The sequence below is a fragment of the Symsagittifera roscoffensis genome, unplaced genomic scaffold (assembly GCF_963678635.1).
Source record: "Symsagittifera roscoffensis unplaced genomic scaffold, txSymRosc1.1 SCAFFOLD_50, whole genome shotgun sequence".
NCBI classification, from domain to species: Eukaryota; Metazoa; Xenacoelomorpha; order Acoela; family Convolutidae; genus Symsagittifera; species Symsagittifera roscoffensis.
In genome coordinates this window covers 263,374-284,820 of record NW_026970824.1, presented here as the reverse complement: position 1 = coordinate 284,820, position 21,447 = coordinate 263,374, and the positions used below count along the sequence as shown (strand labels likewise).

Below are 21,447 nucleotides of genomic sequence, written 5' to 3'. Positions count from 1 at the left end.
GTCATTGTTATGATAAGAGGTAATATGATTTGTTATGAGATGATAGAAAACCATAGACTTTGTTTGATATAAATAGATTTGATATGATTTGTTTGATATAACATTATTTGATGTGTCATGATTTGATATTTTTTGATGTGATATGATTTGTTATGATATGACATGATATGATTCGGTATAATAAGATTTGTTATGATATGATATGATAAGATATGATATGAGTTGAATTGATATGATACGCTATGATCTGATTGATTTAACGTAATATAATATAATATGATAAAATAAATTATGATATGATTTGATATGATTTTTTTGTCGTTGTATGACATAGGCTGATACGAATTGATGTGATTTAAAATAAAATGATGTGATGAAAAATGGTCTGATTTGATTTAAAATTGGTACGACTTGATGTTATATGATACAACTTGATTTGACATCTTTTGATATAAAATGAAATGATATGATATGATTTGATATGAAATTTTCTGATTTGATATGATATGTTATGGCATGACAACATTTCTTTAAATAGTTATAAAACGATTCGATATGATATGTTCTGATAGGACTTGACTTGATACCATCATATATACGCTATGATATCATACTATCAGCTATGATATGACCTAATATAGTATGATATGATCTGATTTTTTAGTATGATACAATATTAGGATATTGGAGTTCTATTTAGTTGTATTCGTTTAAAAGACTTTTTTTTCAATGTTTTCAATAGGCAAGGATTATGATAAAAAAAATTCACCATTTTCGAACATGTATACTATCAAAATAGAATTGCCAATTAGGCTGAAACAAATTGGCTAAGACTTGAAGCATTATGTTATGAGTTTCACTCACAAGTCTCTTGGCTGCCACCTGCACCTTGACCACCTGGTGACTCACCGTCGTCTCCTTCTGCTCCATCATCTTCAACGACTTCTTCTGTAACGCCAAGCCTTTCTTGGTCTAAGACTTCGCCAATTTTCTCAAGGTTGTTGTCAACGTTTGAAATACCAGTGATTCCAGCTGAAATTCCGGCTACAGTAGCCGACAGTCCTTTCACTTTTGAGCCGATACCTTTGACTGCTCCCAAATTTGATAGAGCACCACTCGTAGGCATCATTGATTGAGCAGGTCCGTCTTTTTTTTTGCCTGATATTGGAGACGACTTCAACATCCCGCCAAGAGCTGATCCAAGTCCACCCATACCACCAAGCGCTTTACCTATTCCTCCCATTCCACCTAGTGCAGATCCTATGCCACCGCCTCCTTCAATTTACAAAAACACATTCGATTAACAAATAAAAGGCTAAAAGTGTCGTAAATTCAGAGCTGAAAATACTGATAATTAGGCTAAGTTCTCTAAAAAAACTCGTAGTTTTTCTGAAATAAGCTCTTTTTGTTTGTTTCATCACTCAATTTCTGTTTTGTAAAACAATTTTAATTGTATTTTTTCTCAAACCAGAGTCAAAGATCAAAGTTATCGTATGCTATTTGCTGTTTGCATATCGCAAAAAAATTTTTGTTCAAACAGTATCTTTTTGATAATCTGTTTTCAAACAAGGCCAACTGATCAACTCAAACTTTTCAAGAATCACAAAAAAAAGCATAAAAGGTGACTGGCCAGTTTTTTTGAAATTTTTTTTTTTCCGATTTTCAAAAAATATGTCTGTTTCCTTTCTCGTTTTTCATACAAATCTTATGTCCAAGTTTTTTTTGTCAAATTTGCCTAGAGTAAACTTTTTGGTTCAGATCAATATATCACACCACGCAGAAAAAACATCGTTTGGGGAAAAGTTGTTTTTAGTTTATTTGCACAGTAACCATTCATCTTTGTAACACCTGTGAACCAGTTAATTTGTTGAAAATGTTAGCAGTTTCAAATTTGTAGCTTACCACTGTTACATTGTAAAAGTACTTGAAGATAAACTTTGCTGAATGCATTCTATATTATAACAGGTGGTTTGAAAAAAAGTGTTTTTTATCGTTATAAATTACAATAAATAAGTGTCTTGTACTCCATTTCCCTTGTTTTCATTTGTAGCGTTTTAAAAAGCTGGCAGTTGTTTTTTTCTGTACGTTTTAAAAATGTACATGACAATTGTTTTATCACGAAAAACTAATTGAAAAACTTAAATTTCAGCTTCAGCTCATGAAACGCATTGCATTCTGTATGATCACTAAATAATTTTTTGAGCAAAAAAATCAAACTTGATGAAAATTTAGTCTGCAAAATTGTTGGGTGGTGTAGATGATCAATAATCAGTGGGTATTTAGTTACCAATTTATTTTATTATGTTTTTAGCTATCCTTTTTTTGTTTAATCAACTTTCTTTTTGAGAATTTTCTTAGTTTTTTTTCGCAAAAAAATTCCATTGAAGTTAATTAGTTCTGCTTTTAATGGCATCCATTTTGTTGGCATGCAAGAGAGCGGTATTGAAAAATTAATCTTTTTCGCAGGTTCTTTTCTTAATTTTTAAGCGCCAAATTTAGACCGCGGTGTTCAAGAAGAGTAATTCGTCGTTGGAAATAGGACACTTATTTTGTTTATTAATTTTCAAAAAAAATGGCCCAGACACAAAACCCTGTGGGATACCTGAACGGCCTGTTTTTTTCATCCTAAAACAAGGACAATTGCTTTAGAAGGAGAGTCTCGTTTTACTGCTGCGTAGACAGTTGTACATAAAAAGTCAGGAGACTTGATTGGAATAGGTGACCAGCCGAGTAGGAAATTGGAGGACCTCTGAGAAACTTGACCGCTGGGAGACTTGACTGGAACAGGTGACCAGCGAAGTGGTAAAGTGGTACTCGGGATAGAGACCTCAGAGAGAGAGGACACCCGACCGGGAAAGAGATATCCAGCTGTGTGATTAAAGCAGAACAGAGCAAACGGATGAAGATTCTGTTTGATCAAACGGGTATCCTTGAAATCCATTTTAGAATATAGGAAAAAGTGTGAAAATGAATAAGCGAATACCCACTGTTTTGAGGAAACGTTTTTGCTTCAGCACAGCTTGGAAACAGGTTCTACGGTTTTCTCTCGAGAGGTTTAGCACCCATCGCGCTTAGGATAAATTTCGGCTTAGGTGGATCGCTTGATAGGGGGGGGATTAGCAGGTTAGTATAGAGATTGGTGGTTGAAAATTGTAAAAAGGGAGGCTTTCTTATAGTAACTAAGCAATCGATATCTTCGATCTAGTTACCTTAGAATAACTGAGTGGAAAAATCACAACAAGACTAAAACGCGAATTTACTCGATAGCGAACTCGTATTAAGACAAGTAACCTGGCCGCATCGGTTGGGGGGATCGGAATTAGACAGTTTTTACATCCCAGAAGTTGAAAACCCCATAATATTGCTGATAGGGGGGATGAAAAACGCGTGATAGTCAGGTGCCAGCTAATTTTTTTAAGAAAGACGATCATTATCGATATTGCACTTCAGGTAAACAAGTTTTTCTTGTTTTTGTAATTATTCTCATTTGAGGTTCACGGTTTTTGGGTTTGACTTTTACTGAATTTTTGCTCAACAGCGATCATAGATTAAGTTTAAAACCAAATCGTATTTCAACAGGAAGTAAAAATTTGCAGGAAGTAAAAAAAAAAGGAAAAAAGAATTGGAAGTAGGAAAAAATAAATTCAAGGGGCCTAGAAAAGGGTTTCAACGCTCGAGCGAAGGGTCCAAGGACACTACAAAAGGGTACCAAGATTGTCCCTAATGACTTCAACACTAGAGCGAAGGGTCATAGGACAGTAAGGAAGGGTCCCAATACCCTTCCAGAAGGTACCAATACTTGAGCGAAGTGTCCCAAGACTTACCGAGGTATCCTGAGAATGTACAGAATGATCCCATGACCCTACCGGAAGGTATCACTACCTCAGGACCAATACCCTAGGTACCAGAGTATCTTAGGACAAAACCAAAGGGTCCCAGGACCCTACCAGAAATTGAGCGAAGGGTCCCACCACAGTACCGAAGGGTACAATGACAAAACCGAAGGGTCCGAAAACACTACCGAAAGGTAATAACACTTGAGCGAAGGGTCCCATGACAGTACCAAAGGGTACGAGGACAATACCGGAGGGTCTCAAGACACTACTAAAGGTTACCAAAGCTTGAAGAAAGGGTATAAGACAAAGAATCCCGGCACTAAGAGCGAAGGGTCCCAAGACCTTACCAAAAGATCGAAAGACCTGATCAAAGGGTCCCAAATTGAATGGGTTTTAATAAATAATAGATCAGGAGTTTTTCTTATAACTTTAATTAGATTTTACATTAGAAGTTAGTATTTAAATTAGAGTTGTAGATAAAGAAAATTGTTTATACAAATTTTGAAGAAAACAGGAACATCTATAAAAGAAAGAAAAGGGATAGAACATAAAAATCAAACCTCGTCGCAAAGGAAACTAACACCAAAAAATCCGAGAGTTATGAGGACGAATGTTTCAGTGAACATGGTCAATACAAGAAGCAACAAGGAACAGAAGGCCAAGTGAAAGTGACGCAAGAACCGACTATACCGGACAGATATACCGATCTTGAGACACCAGATCAGAGTATAGACGGGGCGGAAAGAAAGATGACGGAGTCAACGTCTATGCCAAACGTAAAAGAGCAAGAGAAGAAAACAATAGAGTTCTCACCAAAAGACAACGTAGACGAAACAACAAACAACACACCGGAAACGCTAAACGACGATTCTCAAACAAAAAGAACGTCGTCCACAGAGAAGGCAAGGGCGACGGAAGAGAAGCTGCAACAGATGGCGGACAAAGTAGAAACGACCGACAGAAAGCGAGAGAAACATATCAAGAAAGATTTGGAGGAAATGAAGAAGAGCTACGACACCGTGAGTGAGAAGTTGTAGAATCTAGAAACCAGAATAAACACAATGAGCAAGGGACTGACAGAAAGTTCTGGAGCCATACAGATCAAACTGGACGTACTCATGAGAAAGTTTATGGCCCAAGATAAGTTAGTGGCAGACAAGCCATCTGGAACTAGAGTCGACTTCGTAGAACCAAAACGGAAGGAACAGGATCTACACCGTTACCCCCGATTGATAGCACCATAGCGTCAGGGGGGACCAGGACTGCTATGAAGGGGGAGCCTCAAACTCAACGAGAATGCCAGAGGACTCAAGAACACATACGGTTGTACCACCTGATGCCATGACGTGGTACCTGGGAAATGATGAACAGGACGCTTGAAGCATTCGCAACAAAGAACACAGACTCAAATGACAGAGACGGTGATAGATCCAGAAAAACCTTCAAGAAACCTAAATAATTCAAAGACGATGCAGATGGTTACATTGAGACCTGGGTTGACAATTTGAACGATAAGAGACAGGCCTGCAAGCCGATATTAAGCGTTCTAGAGTGAACAGCACTAAAGTGCGTGGTAGCAAAGAAGGAGGAGAAGCGTGACACTGCAGACAAGATCTATGAGATACTGTTGAGTCGATTTGGATCAGGCATCAAGGGTCAACAGGCGACGATGGGGTTTGAAAAAAGAAGACAGAGAGATGACGAATCGATATTTCGATTTCTGGATGATCTTGAGAGCTTGAGGAGGAGAAGTGATCCAGAGGAATCGACAAACAGAAGATACTTCAGCATCGCTTCAAAGTTTATCGACGGACTGAGAAGTTACGACTTGATAACGATTTTGGCAGCGTAAATTATGCTATTGAAGGATAATGCATCAATCCCCGAGGACATGAGACAAAAGTCAAGAGAGTATATGTTGATGAGATCATAGAAGTAGTCGTTCTCGGAAAGCAGAAACATGCAAGAAGAGGCCAACAACAAAGGTCATCCTGGTACAAACCTAGAGAAGACATGGACAAACGAAAGTCATGTGCAAAATGATCGGCGGATCATCATATAGCGAATTGCACAACATGTAAACAAGTCATGAAAAGAATATTCTTAAGAACATATGATTAAGAAGGCGATTCTTACATAGTGTTTTCATGGCGCTCCTGGGTGTTTGTACGACATCATGACTACAGGATCGAACCCACTTGACGCAGCTCCGGGCTACATACCCATTCTAGAGTACCGGTGGCACCGTTCAATGGGAAAGTAATCACCTTCTGGTCGTACCGTGATAACTTTTAAGAAAACTCGAGAGAAATTCCCGGTGCACTTTCCAAAACGAGGCTTAGCTAATCTAATACAAAAGCGAAACGAAAATTCAAAAACAATTAAAATGGAACAAACAACGATAAAAAATTTTTAAAAAGGACAGTGGCTTTGACATTCAGATCAGGTGGATCGAACCTTATTTTTAATTTAAATAGTATTTACATACTGTTTTCAATAAGACCGATCGTCACTATCAACCAGCAACATTGAAAAAGTGCCCGAGCTAGGGCTTTGAAAGGGCTTTCAGATAGCTTGTGACATCAGCGGACCACTTGACCGGAACAGGTGACCAGCCAAGTGGGAAAGTGGACTACTGAGAGTTTTGACCACTGGGAGACTTGATTGGAATAGGTGACCAGCCGAGTGGGAAACTGACCACTGAGAAAATTGACCGCTGGGAGACTTGACTGGACTTGAAGTGGGAAAGTGGTACTCGGGATAGAAACCTCAGAGACAGAAGACACCCGACCGGGAAAGAGACATCCAGCAGTGTGATTAAAGCAGAACAGAGCAAACGGATGAAGGTTCTGTTTGGTCAAACGGGTATCCTTAAAATCCATTTTAGAATATAGGAAAAAGTGTAAAAATGAATAAGCGAATACCCACTGTTTTGAGGACAGGTTTTTACTCGAGCACAGCTTGGAAACAGGTTCTACGGTTTTCTCTCGAGAGGTTTAGCACCCATCGCGCTTAGGATAAATTGCGGCTTAGGTGGATCACTAGATAGGGGGGAGGTTAGTATAGAGGTTCGTGGTTAAAAATTGTAAAGAGGGAAGCTTTCTTATAGTAACTAAACAATCGATATCTTCTATCTAGTCACCTTAGAATAACTGAGTTGAAGACTTGTGCCATTCTGCCAGATTGGCACAGAGCAACCTTCCGCCGACGCGAAAAAGAACGATTAAAGGCCTTATTAACGAAAAAGTATTGCGAAGGAGGGTAGGAATATTCTAGAATTTTTCTTTTTGAAATTTCGATCGAAAAGGAAATATTTCTCAGAAATACGAAGAACGGCCATTTTTGACTGAAAATGGACGAAAAGACAGAACAACGACAAATATTGTGAAACACGGTCGCACAAGAGACAAAAAACATGAAGCCTCTTATCGTGGCAGCAACACACGATAAGATCGTTAGCAGCAGAGATCAGCGGAGAAGGAAGCTTCAGTGGGGAAGGAATGTTCCACGGAACCCTCCCGTGCCACAAATTGGAAGAGATAAGAGCGTTATCTCACGAAGTTTACGGGAGCGGAGGCTTGGTCCCCCAGAGACTGTTTTATGTGAAGGGACTATATAGAACTAACTTTGTAGCTACTTGGATGTCGTAGAAGTCTGAATTAATACCGGTATTATTTGATATTTCAGAATATGAGTAGCTAGAAAGAGGAAAGGGTCAATCCATCTCCAATGGACTTAATATAGAACTGTCACACAAAAACATATTAAAGTTGGTTGTTCGAGCCGTGTTTTTAATAGCAATCACGTAGTCTGAGGATCCGAGACTCAGCTATGTGGTTGTGTTCGCATGTAAACGAAAGCTGATCAAAAGTCGTTTGACTGATGGCCTAAAAATAGTAACTTTTTACTTAGCCCTAAACAGACCAGAAAATCAACTGGCAAGGTCGAGACGGTGAAAAACGAGTAGGATTAAGGTAACTGACGCCTGCCAGTCGTTAAAAGGTACTTTTTCTACACTCCGTCGCTGTGTAGTATTTGGGCGAATGTTACATAGACGTTTTTATGGCGCTCCTGGGTGGGCCTGTCAAAGGCATAACACCATCATGATCAGCAAACGTTTCAGCGACGAACCCTCCGCTCCGGGAGTATGCCCCAGTTAGAGGCCTTAATGACCGTTATTGTACTGCGGGGAAGGTGCGTACCCTCCGTCTAGTACTATTTAGCTTTTTAACTTAGTTAACACCGAAAATTCCGGGTGCCGGAGGGTTAGGTGGGAAGTCATGAGCCCGCTTGTCCCAAGGTCCCGGGACCAAAAACAATTAAAGAGAAAGCGTAAAACCAAACAAAAATAGTGTATAACCAAGAAAAGGCCAAAAATAAATTTAATTGAAAACAAAAAATTAAAAAAAACTGTAAAAAAATCCAAAAAAGACCAAAAACAGTAAAAAACATAAAGTGAAAGTTTATATGTTATTTCCGGATGAGATGTGATCTGACCTTCCTATTTGTTGTTGTTTCAGATTGATTTATATCGTTTCTGATAGAGAGGTTGCGTGTTTTGGTGAAGGGTTGGATACCCTCCCTCGCGTGTAATTTGAGTGTTTAAGCACGTTAATGGTGATTTTGCCGGTGACCGGAAGGTAGAGGGGCAAGCTTACCGACGCGTTCCACAGTCAACAGGGACATCAGGGACAACATCCGCAGCGACTGTTGGGTATCGTTTAAGCAATTTTAGTATCGTTCGGGTACTATTTCATTAAAACTTAAGTGGTGGGGGGCACGATTGGCGCGGTCCGATTGTACCCTCCATCGATTACAAATTTCCGAGTTAAGGGTCTTAATTCGGGTAACTTGGTGCAAAGGAGGGTATAGTACTATTCATTAACGACTACTAATAAGTTATAATCCTTATTACATATTACTTATCTCCTAATTAGACCCAAGAAACACCCAAATTTTGTCGAAAATTATCGATTTTCGACCAAACTGTAGACCCCCAAATTTTTGGATATCCGAGCTTTTCCGAACAGCAAAAAGCTTTTATATAGGGAGTAGCTACGAAGTTCGATCCCCCTGACTAAAGAAACCGCGTGAGGAAAGACTCAGTAGAAGTTAGAAAAAACGAAAATTTTTCGATCAAAATTTTGATAATTTTCTGAATTTTGTCAATCTGTTTTGGGGATCGAGTTTTTGAGTTTTTAGAGTTAGAGCAATAACACTTTTTGCGTTAGGAGCGTGCTAGCATAACGTGCTCGGTTACTAGAAAAATTCATGAGTAACCCTCCGATTAGCTCCGTGGATAGAGCTAACGACTTAAGGATTGGAAAAGGAAGGAATCGGAGGGTCCGAATTTGATAGTTTTTGGCCAAATTTTTGTCTCCATACCAGTTTTGGTCCGGTTTTTTTGCATTATTCCAGTGCCGTACAGGGCTACTACGCTCATTTCAATTATTTTTAGGCACTTTCGACCGGAATTGCGGAAAAAGTCTTTCAGAACCTGTATAGGTGGTGAAAAAAGGCCATTTTGACGAAAGCGTGTTTGGCGATTTCTCAAAGACTAGTCATCCGATCGGGATTATTTTGGTACCATAAGTCGACATTTTTGACCACGTTTTCGGATCGCAACCGTTTTTGGGTTGATTATTTCGGAAAAGAAAAATTTTTTAGAATTTGTTGGTTCGGAGGGTCCAAATAACGAGGAACCCTCCGAGCGGCATAAAATTTTTAAAAAATCACCTTTTATCCTACTGGGAAGGTTGAACGTGTCAGCCAACCTAGTTTTAAGTCAGGTAGACCGCTTTTGGAGACTTTATTGCGGTAACATAATCTTTGTTCTTGATTTTTGGGGAACCCTCCGAAGTAACCTTCCGGAGTCAGCTAAACCCGTTAGCAACCCTCCTTAGTGGAAAATTTCCACGAGATCATCCAAAGAAGTTAAAACAGCCCCCCATAGAGCTTTTAGCTTGTTTTGACGCTTTTTGAAGCTAGTGGAAGAACCTTCTAAGTGAGATCAAAAAATTTGAAAATTTTGGAGGTACTCTCTGAAGTAACCCTCCGGAGCATATTAAGCATCTTATTGACCCTCCTTAGTAAATTTAGGGGGACCCTCCGAAGTAACTTGGGTGATTAAGGTACCGTCCGAAGTAACCCTCCGGGGTAGGCTAAGTGTCTTAACAACCCTCCGAAATAACCAACTGGAGTGTCTTAAACCTTCTAACAACCTTCCTTGTTAGAAACTTGAGGAAACCTTCTGTGGCAATTTGGGAAACGGAAAATATCCATTTAATTCGGATCATATTAGGATATTAGGCGTGCTTATCAGGATCATACGAACCCATTTTGACCCGGAAATTCGTGATTAACTTTGGATTCTAGATCGGGTGTATCAGAAGTACCCGAACAAAAAATTTTTTTTTTGACTGTGATTTTGGTTGTGTGGTTGCCTTGAGCTACTTAATAGGAAAATTCGGGCAATCCGGGAACAAATAAAGGAAGACCTCGGTGAGTGTATTAAGCGAATACACACTCACTTGAGAAGCAAAGTTGTTCCCTACTCTCGTGCACTTGGAGCAGTCTGGGTGTGGGAGAGCTTTTTCATAGACTTTACAAATTTTCGATCAGAGGTTGCCTTGAGCTACTTAGTAGGACAGCTCGGGCAATCGCAGGACACCTAAAAGAAGACCTCGGTGGATGTATTAGGCAAATACACACCCACTTGAGAAGACTGTGTCCTGGGCTTCGTTCTTTCGGATCGTTCCGATTGAGGGAGGTCTTTTTCTTTAAGACTAAGTTTTATTTATCTATTTCTGAATCATCACTGCTTTATAAAGATTGTTTGATTTTAACCAAGCAGTGACTTGATAAGAGTGTGGCCGTCAATTGATACTGACGAAAGGTCGCTGTCACCTGTAGGATATTCTTATCTGATTATCGATTGTGTTTTGTGTGTTGATTATATCTTATGAAAATTTTGTGATACTGTTATACTATACAACAGGGTTGAGTTAGCATTATATCAATACTGAGTAGACCCTGCGTGTAACTTTAGCTGAGTCACTAGTTTTGTCGTTAAGAAATCTAAGAGACATTTTGATACTAACGGAATTGAGTAGGCAGCATTAAATAATTTAACTTGATCCTGTTTGCGGTACGTGTGCATCGCCATCAAATTATACGAATATTTTATTTGTTAAAAAGTATGCAGCGCAGGGACTCGCTAGGATCGACTACTAAGATTCCCAGGCTAAGCAAGGGAAGCACTCGGAAATTTAAAACTAGGCGTCCTCGTTTAGCAGCGCTTCCGACGCGTTTGCTGAAGACGAATCGACTAAAGGTCAACCTGATCTTTCAGTGAGCGAAATGAAACTAAGGAGCGAGAAAAACCTCGATGGCAATCAAGGGCGGAGCGCCGAGGTCGGGCCCGCGAGCGAAACGCTAGTGGAACCCTTTGGCGAAGGGGAGCGAACGCTCATTCGACCCGACTTTGAGCCAGACGAGGACCTCGAACGGGAGGAAGTCGAGAGGACAGAGGAGACCTCGGAGCGTTCCGAGGTCGGGCTTCGAGAGGAAGTGTTGTACAGGGGAATGTCTAAGTCGGAGACTGAGAGCTATAAGAGGAGAAAAGAACCTTCACATCCGACAAGTACACACTCATCTTTGGCCAAGCAGAGCAACAACGCGATGATGTCGAGTATGAGTCTGAGTGAAGAGCAAACGGTTTCGAAGGCAAAGAAAAGTTGGAAGTCCTTGTACGATGAGCGCATGGCGTCACTACAGGCCGAAGGTCTATCCTCTGGTTATGACCAACCGAAGATAAACCATCCGGATGTGAACTTCACACCGTGCCCAAGGAACGACATGAGCAGGAAGGCGTCTTCTGCCTCGCCGACCAGGCCCATGTCGGATGGGATAACGATGGGAGCGTCGTCAACGTTCGACAGATTGATGACGTCGATGCATAAGCAAAAAGGCGGTGCGTCATCAAGTACCAGGCTACAGCAGCAGTTGACCTCGTCTTCTCTGGGGCTAACCCCGCCATTGGGGGCAACTGGTGACTTAAGTGACATGTTCGCTGGTGTAATGAATGGTCTAGATGAGTTGAGACGGGACATGACTAAGAGAATAGATCAAGTTGACGAGAGAGCTCACCATTGTCGAGAGAATTTGAGAGATGAACTAACACACGTGAAGTCGCAGGCGAGGTTTGATCAGGCTCAATTGATTCGTAACACCGATCAATGCTTGGCTGAGAGCCTGGCACAGGCAAACAAAGAGTCAGAGTAAAGAGAGGCTAGGATGACAAGAGAGATCGAGCGATTATTGAACGATCATGATAATACCTACGCCCATACGATGACTAGACTGGAAAAGAGGTTAGATGCCAAATCTGACTTAATGATGCGGAAGCTTGAATGGGAGCAATTGGGAGGAGTGTTTCAACCCAAGGGGGCGCTCACGCCATGTGAATGATGGAGATGGTACGGGCAGCAATGCCAGGGCCCAGCAAAGCTCGAGAACGAACTACGAACCTTGGAACAAGGAGCGGCCAAGGGCAGCCCCGTCGAGGCCTGGCTGGACGAACCCAGTCCCGCCTGAGGCAGATGCTAACCCGGAGACAAGGTTGCCAACTGTGCCACAAGTCAGTTCAGTACCAGATCTGACTACCGTCTCACAGGACACAACGATGTATGCCTCGATGTTCGAGCCTCTGAACAGATCTCTCGAAACATTCATCACCAAACTCTCGAAGTCAACCCAGAGAGGAGAAAGGTCAAGAAGGACACTGAAAAAGCCGAAGTCATACAAAGACGAGTCCGACGGCTGCATTGATACTTGGATAGAGGTGATGAAATTACACTTTGAGGAAGAGAGTCTCTCCAAGAAACAAGAATGCAGCGCACTTACGAGCAACCTGGAGGGTACTGCACTAAATTGTGTAATGGCGAAAAGAGCCAATGAGAGAGACAGCGCTCGCAAGATATTCGACATCCTGCTGAATCGTTTCGGCTCGGGAGTACAAGGGCACCAGGCTATGGTGAAGTTCGAAAAGAGGCGTCAAAGAGATGACGATTCCATAGACAAATTTTTGGACGACCTTGAATTGCTTAGGAGGAGAAGCAATCCCGATGAGAGAATATCCGTGCGAAACTTGGCGATTGCTTCGAAGTTCATGGACGTAGTAAAGAGTGAGGAGTTGAAGACGATGTTGGCCACACACTGCACCCTGTCATTTGACCAGGTAACGCCCGATGATTTGCGTATGAAGTCACGCGAGTATTTACTCATAAAACCGAGGGCACAGAACCGTTACAGCAATTATGGTAACTATAGCGGGACAAACACTGGTGCGAACTCCAGTTGGTACAAACCTCGCGATGACATGGATAAGAGGAGGTCTTGTGCGAATTGTGGTTCGATGGACCATCACGTTTCCGCGTGCTCTGCATACAAACAGAACATGAAGGCAATAGGCTACTTTCTCGATGACGTCGACGCGACCGACGAGGATCACGAAGAATACGTCAGAGGGCTCACCATGAAATATGGTCCGAGGTGTTTCTTCTGTAATTTGGAGGGACATTTCAAGTCGGATTGCACTCAGTTTTGGGATGCAGTAGCGGACGCAAAACATCCCCGCCACGAAGAGGCGCTTTCGGGTGTCAAGGCCAGTCGAGCAAGTCTGATGAACGAGGCCGAGTCTCGGAGAAAGGAGACGACACCGAGCTCCTTTACGACTAAGAAGGTAAAGACACTACCTGACGAGGTGGTAGCTTCGAACCTGGAGGCAGAATCGGCTAGCCCACTCAAGGTGGATTACGGTCGGGCGGCAAGGACAGCATTGTAGAATGTCAAACAAGAACTAGCCACGAAAGAAGTGGAGCAGTGGGTGAGGTCGGAGCTGGAGAGCACAGGTCTTCGGGAAAGTTTTAATATTCTGGGTAAAACGACGAAAGTAGAAGACAAAGAGGAACCCAGGAAACAGGGACTAAAACTGAACGTTATATCTGGGAGAACTTTCGGCATGACGAAGGAGGGGACGAAAATAATGTCCATTATCTCAGTCGCAGGGCACCAGGTGATCAAGAACTTGAGTGAACCATCCGAGATTACACTAGTCCACCTGGACATCTATGCCGACTACCTGAAGGAGAAAGATCCCAAACTTGACTCCAGGGCAGTGCGAGCGTTGCTCACAACAGGAGGTCCGAGGCTGATGAAAGTGGATGGACATTATATCGATGTCCATGGCCCTTACCCGATCCTAATGAATGTGGATGGCATCAATATCTACACAAAAGCTCACATAACTGATGCGAACGATCAGATTGGCCGGATATACATGGGTCAAGAGGAGCTGAAGGTTAGACGAATCGGACACAATGCGATGCTCGAACAAGATGCGGTGCACATAGGTTGCGAGCCCGATCTGGCCGCACACGTGCTGGACGTGCAAGGCAGACAACTTTCAGTAAAGGGACTGCTAGACACGGGAGCAGTGGTTAGTGTCATGCCAGTCAAAACTTGGACCAACATGCGTTTCGAGAGTTCGGATCTCATACCGACAAACATCAGGTTGGCAGCTGCCAATCAGGGAGCGATCTATATGACTGGACGAACCCCAATCATTTCACTGCAGCTCGGAGGAAAACATCTTTGGATGAGCATCCTAGTAGTGGAGAATTTGGACGAATCCGATCAGTTCATCTTAGGAAGGGATTTCGTGCGCAACTTTGATGTCACGATCGATCTGAATGACGGATTGATTAGGATCAAGGATCCTGAGAGAAAGTATGAAAAGAGACCCCTTAATAAGATCTTAATTAACCAGGACAAGGTGCCGATTTTTCTGGATCGAAAAGTTAGATTAAAACCAAATCAAGCCGTGGTAGCGACGTTTAGGATGAGGAACTTGAATGAACTCAGCAAAAACAGACAGGTGTGTCTCACTCAGAGCGGACTGTGTGTGAGTGTGTTATTGAACACAGAAGCAACAACAGTGACAATACAGAGGGGAAAGAAACTTGGCTATGCTTTGCCTCTGAACACAGACTTTCAGAGTATGGAGAACTTGAAAAAGTTTGATGTAACTAAATGTCCATTACATGCGAACCAAGAATGTATAATGAAGAGAATGAATGAATGGAAATCTTCTAGGAAATAGTTTTCAATGAAGTCGGAAACAGACGATGGGCTGTTTAGTTGTTCCAACTTTCCTGAGAGCCCGACAAAAACAGAATTAGCAGCGAATAAACCAATCCTACCTGAGATAGAACATTTGAAGGGTAAAATATCAGACAAGGAACAAGATTCGCTCAGAGCGGTGCTAAGTCGGAACGCAGACGTTTTTTCGAAACATAAGGCCGACATAGGTTGCTGTATTTTTTAGAACACGAGATTGAGATAGAAGAGGGCTCGGTACCTCATAGGGAAGGGGCGAGAAGAATGACCCGTCACAAGTCAGAAGCGTGTAGGAAGGAAATCGAGATGTTAATGGAGTACGACATGATCGAGCCGTCGAAGTCCCCATGGGCTTGTGGCGTGGTCATGGCGAAAAAGAAAAGGGGACAACTCAGATTTTGCTGTGATTTCCGTTATCTGAACGCAGTGAATATAAAGGACGCATACCCGATTCCCCGCATCGATGAGAGCCTATCCAAGCTGGGCGACGCAAAGTTCTTCACGACGTTGGATTTGGGCTCTGCGTTCTGGCAATTGCCACTCCGAAAGCAAGATCGAGAAAAAACAGGCTTCGCGTGCGAGCTGGGATTGTTCCAGTGGAAGAGGATGCCGTTCGGATTGTGCAACGCGACGGCCACATTCCAGCGTTTGATGGCCCAGGCACTCACGAGCGTCACTAAGAAATACGGTAATCTCATCATGTGTTATGTCGACGATGTCGTGATTGCAACACCAACTTTAAAAGACCACAAACAGAGGCTGGAGGAGGTGTTTTCTTGCATGAAGCAGGCGGGTCTGAAATGTAAACCCTCTAAGTGTGAAATCCTCAGGGAATCCATAAAGTATCTGGGCCGCCTGGTGGGCAAACATGGAGTGAGACCAGATCATGAAGCGGTTGAAGCGGTGCTGACCTGGAAGGCATCCAAAACAGATACACAGCTGATGAGTCTTTGGGATTTGCTAATTATTATCGAGAGTTCAGCAAGGGGTATGCTGACAAAAAATACCCCATGCAGCGGTTGATGAGAAACAAGGGCAAAAAGTTCACTTGGACTGATGAGGCGCAAGTTTCATTTGAGAGCATCAAACGTGAACTTTGCGAAGCACCGGTCCTCGGCATGCCAACAGAGAAGGGGATGTTCGTGCTGGACACGGATGCGTCAATGGTTGCGATATCGGGCATACTTCACCAGTAGCAGGAGTGGAACGCGAGAACGGTTCTTCATCCGATAGCTTACGGGAGTAAAGTCCTGAGTGATACTGAGATGAAGTACGGCGCACCAAAAGCGGAGATATTTGCGGTGATCACTTTCGTGGAAAAATACAGGGCTTACTTGGGGAGTGCTCCCTTCAAGTTACGTGTGGATAATCGTGCCCTTGCCTGGCTGAAAACCTATTCGATGGACCAAAGTTATATTGGCCGTTGGATCGTGCGCCTGCATGGATACCACATGATCATAGAGCACCGTACCCGTGACAAGCACCAGAACGCAGATAGCCTCAGTAAAAAGACAGAATTTTATGAGCGCCTCGAGGAGAAGCAGGCTAACCAATCAGAATTTAAAGACGGGTTTTCATTTCTGGACAGGAAACCTACGACAAACTGCCACTTACTAGGTGGTTAGACAAGTCAGGGCATCCTATAGCCGGACACCCTGACCTTCCAGTGGAAACGGCCGCGGAGATAAAACTTTTAGCCAGAGGCGAGCCCGTTCCGTTGGATCTGCTAGTCCGGTCCAATTTAGTAGAGCAAGAACTTACCAGGCTGGGTATACACAGCATGGCTCTACTGAACAGGACGGTGAACGTGGCGCCGGATGTCATGGGAAAGCTCCGTGACTTGTTGGACAGGGAAGTGGATAGGCATGATCGTGAGTGGATGGAGACCATGTAGCGGTTGACTGTCACCGAGAGAATAGAAAAGAGGCCAGTGTCCATTCGCAGCCGTGGCGTTGAACGGGATTGCAGGTCGATGGTCAACCAGCTGGTGAGCTCGATGCCAAAGGAGGTCTTGTTGAGAACTTCGTTCACCGAATTTGGGACACTGAATCAGACCCAAGCCACTGAGGAAGTCAGGATCAAGTCGAAATCTAGCTTCGCTAGGAGAGTGCATTTCACGGATGCAAAAGAAGAATACGAGCCAAGCCCAGATTGTTCGTCCGGGGACGAGACAATGTCCGGGGAGTCTGATACCTTCGAGCCAATCAAAGACGACTTGTCTGATGACACCTTTGAGCCCGTGCAGGACGACTTGTCCGGGGAGAGGTTGACGAGACCACCTAGGGGCATAATTTTGTCCGGGGAGTCGGGTTCAAAGCAACCAATGGACAGAGTTTTGTCCAGGGAGTCCAGAAACATCTCAGACAACTTGGAATATGATGTTGGGGAATCAGTCAACTCAAGTGTTGACTCGAGGCCACAGTCCTGGCACAACACGTCTGAAACAACTTCTAATTCCGATATGTTAGAGATTGCAATCCACTCCTTATTGGTAGACTGGAAGCAGCGCGGGCTGGACCGAGAAACGCATCAGGATCCGGACAGGGACAGATACACCTCAGATGAAGAGGGCACAGTGATAGACAATGCCGCAGACGAGCTCGAGCTGATAGCAGTTTCGAAACGCTCAACCAGATTGCTGCCACATGGTACGGTCGTCCGTACCAATCTGGAACCATCTGTGCAGGAAGCGACGCCTTTGAAAAAGATTTGGTGTGTCAAGTTGATGGACGATGCTCATGCTCCGGAGATAATGAGTGGACAGATGAACGTGGTAAAGACGTATTTGAAAGCCATGTACAGGCTGTCGGATCTCCTAGGGGCTCAACGAAATGACAGAATGGCGAGCAGCCTGAATGGATGGATCGAGAATGGAGCACCTGACAAAGGGGACTTGGAAGAAGACAGCTATAAGATCTTAAAGCAATTCTACCTGAAGAGGAAATACTTTTTGTACCTGAACAAGGACGGGATTGTAGCCTGTAAACGTAAGGAGGAGGATAAGGTCCTATATGAATACAGTTCGATAGTGTTGCCACAGTTGTACCAGACCGAATTGCTCTTTTGTTCACATGATCAGATGGGTCATCAAGGCGTGGACAAAGTATACAACAGGATACAGAAACGATTCGAATGGCCGGGATTGAAGAAGGCTTGTGAGAAGTGGATAGCCGCATGCCTGTCTTGTCAACAGGCAAAGGATCCCAGGAAACTAAGGTTCCCCCGTACAGTCAATAGAGTCGTCGGGATTCAACGAAGTGGTGCAAATTGATCATCAGAAAATCTGCATGACAGCAACGGGCTATAATCGGGTGCTGGTAATGATCGACCATTTTACGAAGTATGCGGAGGCAGCACCCTGCATGACAGCATCGGCGAAAGAAACGTGCGATCATTTGATAAATGTGTGGATAGCGAGGCATGGCTGCCCCATCACGTTTCAATCGGACAATGGCACTGCATTCGTAGGTGATCTCACGAAAGAGTTAATGAAAAGGTCGCAGGTAGCGCAGGCCCACTCGACCACTTATCAACCGCAAACGAATGGCCTGGTCGAGAGGCAGAATCGCACACTGGTATCCATGTTGAGAGTCTATTGCTCACGCTATATGGATGACTGGGACAAGCACTTGCCACAAGTGATGGGTGCTTACAACAGCACGGATCATTCCACCACGGGAATAAGTCCTCACATGATGCTAACGGGTCACGAAAAAGCGCTCCCGTTGACGTTTTTCTACCCTGAATATGAAGGGAAGAGGACAGCACCGCAAACGTACGTGCGGGATGTTATTAGAAGACAACAGGACCTCAATGACTTATGCAGGAGGAACACGCAACAGGTGCAAATTAGACAAAAAAGGAGGTTTGATAAAAGGACAGCCGATGCGAAAGCCTACTCAGTTGGCGACTACGTCTGGGTGTTCCAGGAAATGGTTCCACCAAAAGGAACCAAGAATTTGTTAAAGAAATGGCGTGGTCCATTTCAGATAACAGAGGTGCACCAAGGAGGTCGTATTTATCGACTGAGCACTGGAAGAGCAGCTCATTACGAAAAAATCAAACCACACAATGCCTCGTCAGAGGACTGGTGCATTCAATCGGACATGCAAGAGGGAGACCATTTGATGGTGGATCCTGTTTGTGAAGTGAATGAAAGAGGTACTCGCGACAAAAACGACGGGAATGAGGTGGTGGACGATTGCGACCTACCACTGGATCTGGAGTTGACCGAGCGAGTAGAGGTGGACGATGAAACTCTTTCTTATGCCGAGGAAGACGGGGACTGCCCGGAACAAATTGAAATTGACAAAGGAATACAGCCTGACTTTCCTCTCACCATGGAAACACGCCAGAGCAAGAGAGGAAAAAACAAGAAGAAATACAATCCGTATGGCGAGGATTTCGTTGTAGACAGGATAGTTGTAAGTGATGTCATGGACTCGCTAGTGGGACTGAACGAAGTGGCGGTACTAGAGGAAATCGACTTGGTGAATGATATGGATCAGGATTGGATGAACGATCGATCAGAATCGGAAGTGGAGTTCAAACCAGAATCGGAACAAGAACTCATGAGCAAGAACCAACGAAGTTGCCCGTGCTCGAATGGCTCCATGATCTGCCGACAGATCCAAAAAAGACGATCCTGGTGACTCAGGAGGTCGATAAAGACGGCATCAAATACATCAGTCATGACAATACCGAGTCCAACTGGGTCGTACCAGATGGTCCTCTTCGTGTTCCACAATCCAACCTCGATCTCCTAGAATTTGGGCGATCGACGGGGACGTCGATGGATATTTTTGTCCGGGGAGTGGGGGTAGGACTCACCCACACCGAAAATCTGATTAAAAAAAGATGACATCGGCAAGAGAAACCGGAGAACTAGAGACAGAGGGCGAGAATGCTAAAAAACCACCTTTCGGACAAATTTTTGAATCTTATTTTGACCTACGAACCATTATTCAAGCAACATCGTTATAACGGACAGCGATTTCATACTTACGGAACGTACATGTGCTATAGCGATAACCGCGGATGTAAGCTTCAAAACAGCACTAGCAGCTGACTTTAAAAGAGAGTACAAGAATATCGAGTTTTTATGGAAACAGAGGCCTGGTGTAGGAGGAATGATAGCGTTGCCCCCTGTCGCATCACAGATACCAGGGAAATATTTGTGTTTCTTGGTTACGAAGGCTACTGATAGGCAGCACATAAATCCAGAGAGCTTGGTATTGGCTTGACTCGACTTAGGGATTTCCTGGTTGAGAGAGGTGTGGCCTCTCTCTCGTTACCAGTTTATGATCCTAATAGAGGAAAGCTACATCCGAGAGAGTTGTACGCCCTTGTACATGTGATATTTTAAGAAACTGACATAGAGGTTATCTTACATAAAAAATACTATCTGAGTATATGCTAGGAAATGCATTCAGCGGTAAGTGGTTTCTATTAAGTTAACTTGATAGAGTTTAGGATTAAGTTTGAGATTAGGATTAAGTTTCATGTTTGTAGGTGATAGTGTAGATTTGTGATGTTTATGTGTTATGTTATTGTTATGATATGTTTTATGTTTTGTGTCATAAAGGACCTGGAGTACTCCAGGTCATCAAGGTGACAGCGCTCATTTGTGCTACCCTGACGCAGATACAGGTGGACGATCCACCCTGGTGCTAAGTTTTTAAATCAGAATTGAGAAGAGAATTTCAATAAAGAGTATTAAAGAGTTGAATGATGTTTAAAACAAAAATGATGGTTTTAAGTCGCGAATTGTTTTTTAGATCTTGATTGATCAGAAATTGTTTATTGAATTCATTGAATCAAACGAGACAGGTAGAAACTACACGACAACAAGAATCAACACGATAAAAAATGGGTGACACGAACGAACTCATGGAGTTCCCCTCAGCGAGTCTAGGAGCGACTCTAGACGAGATCTATCAGCGGCTGATCGATTTTGATTTTACACGAGAAGACCCGGGGCTGGCAATGTTTGTGGTCGCGCTCCTCAATGCACTAGGACGATAGGGTCGAGGGAATCGCCCTACAGAAGTCGTGTTGATGTTGGCCTTCGGTGAATCCGGGACCGCCGAGAGAGGTCGAAACCGACTAATGAGATGGCGGCGTGGAGAAATGTCTGGCCACGACTTGGCTCGTGAGCCAGGACTAGGTGAACGGAGGGACCACCGTCTAGGTGAGATGCCCTTACCCGTCCAACCTGCGCAGCCACTCATCGGAGCGAAGAGACAACGTGATGGGCCAGGCCCGTCTCATTCGGTCGACTCTCCAACAGCTGCTCCTCCTCCGAAGAGAGTGAGGGTAAGTGAGATAGAGATCCAGACGTCGGAGACAATTGAGACGCTGGAGAAGAAGGAGAGAGATCAGAGCGAGCTGTGTGCCAAACTTCAGGAGTATAGGGCGATAGCCCGAGAGAGAG

The 21,447-nt window shown here is 43.6% G+C and overlaps 1 protein-coding gene across 1 annotated transcript; it reads right to left on the bottom strand.

Annotated features, from left to right (window-relative positions):
- Positions 1-856: 856 nt before the first annotated feature.
- On the bottom strand, positions 857-3,858 carry LOC134856000 (uncharacterized PE-PGRS family protein PE_PGRS44-like). The gene is made up of 2 exons (XM_063872368.1): positions 3,825-3,858; positions 857-1,275 (listed from the first exon to the last, which is right to left on the bottom strand). Exons 1-2 carry the CDS (start codon positions 3,856-3,858, stop codon positions 857-859), a joined length of 453 nt encoding a protein of 150 aa, XP_063728438.1.
- Between the last annotated feature and the right edge of the window lie 17,589 nt (positions 3,859-21,447).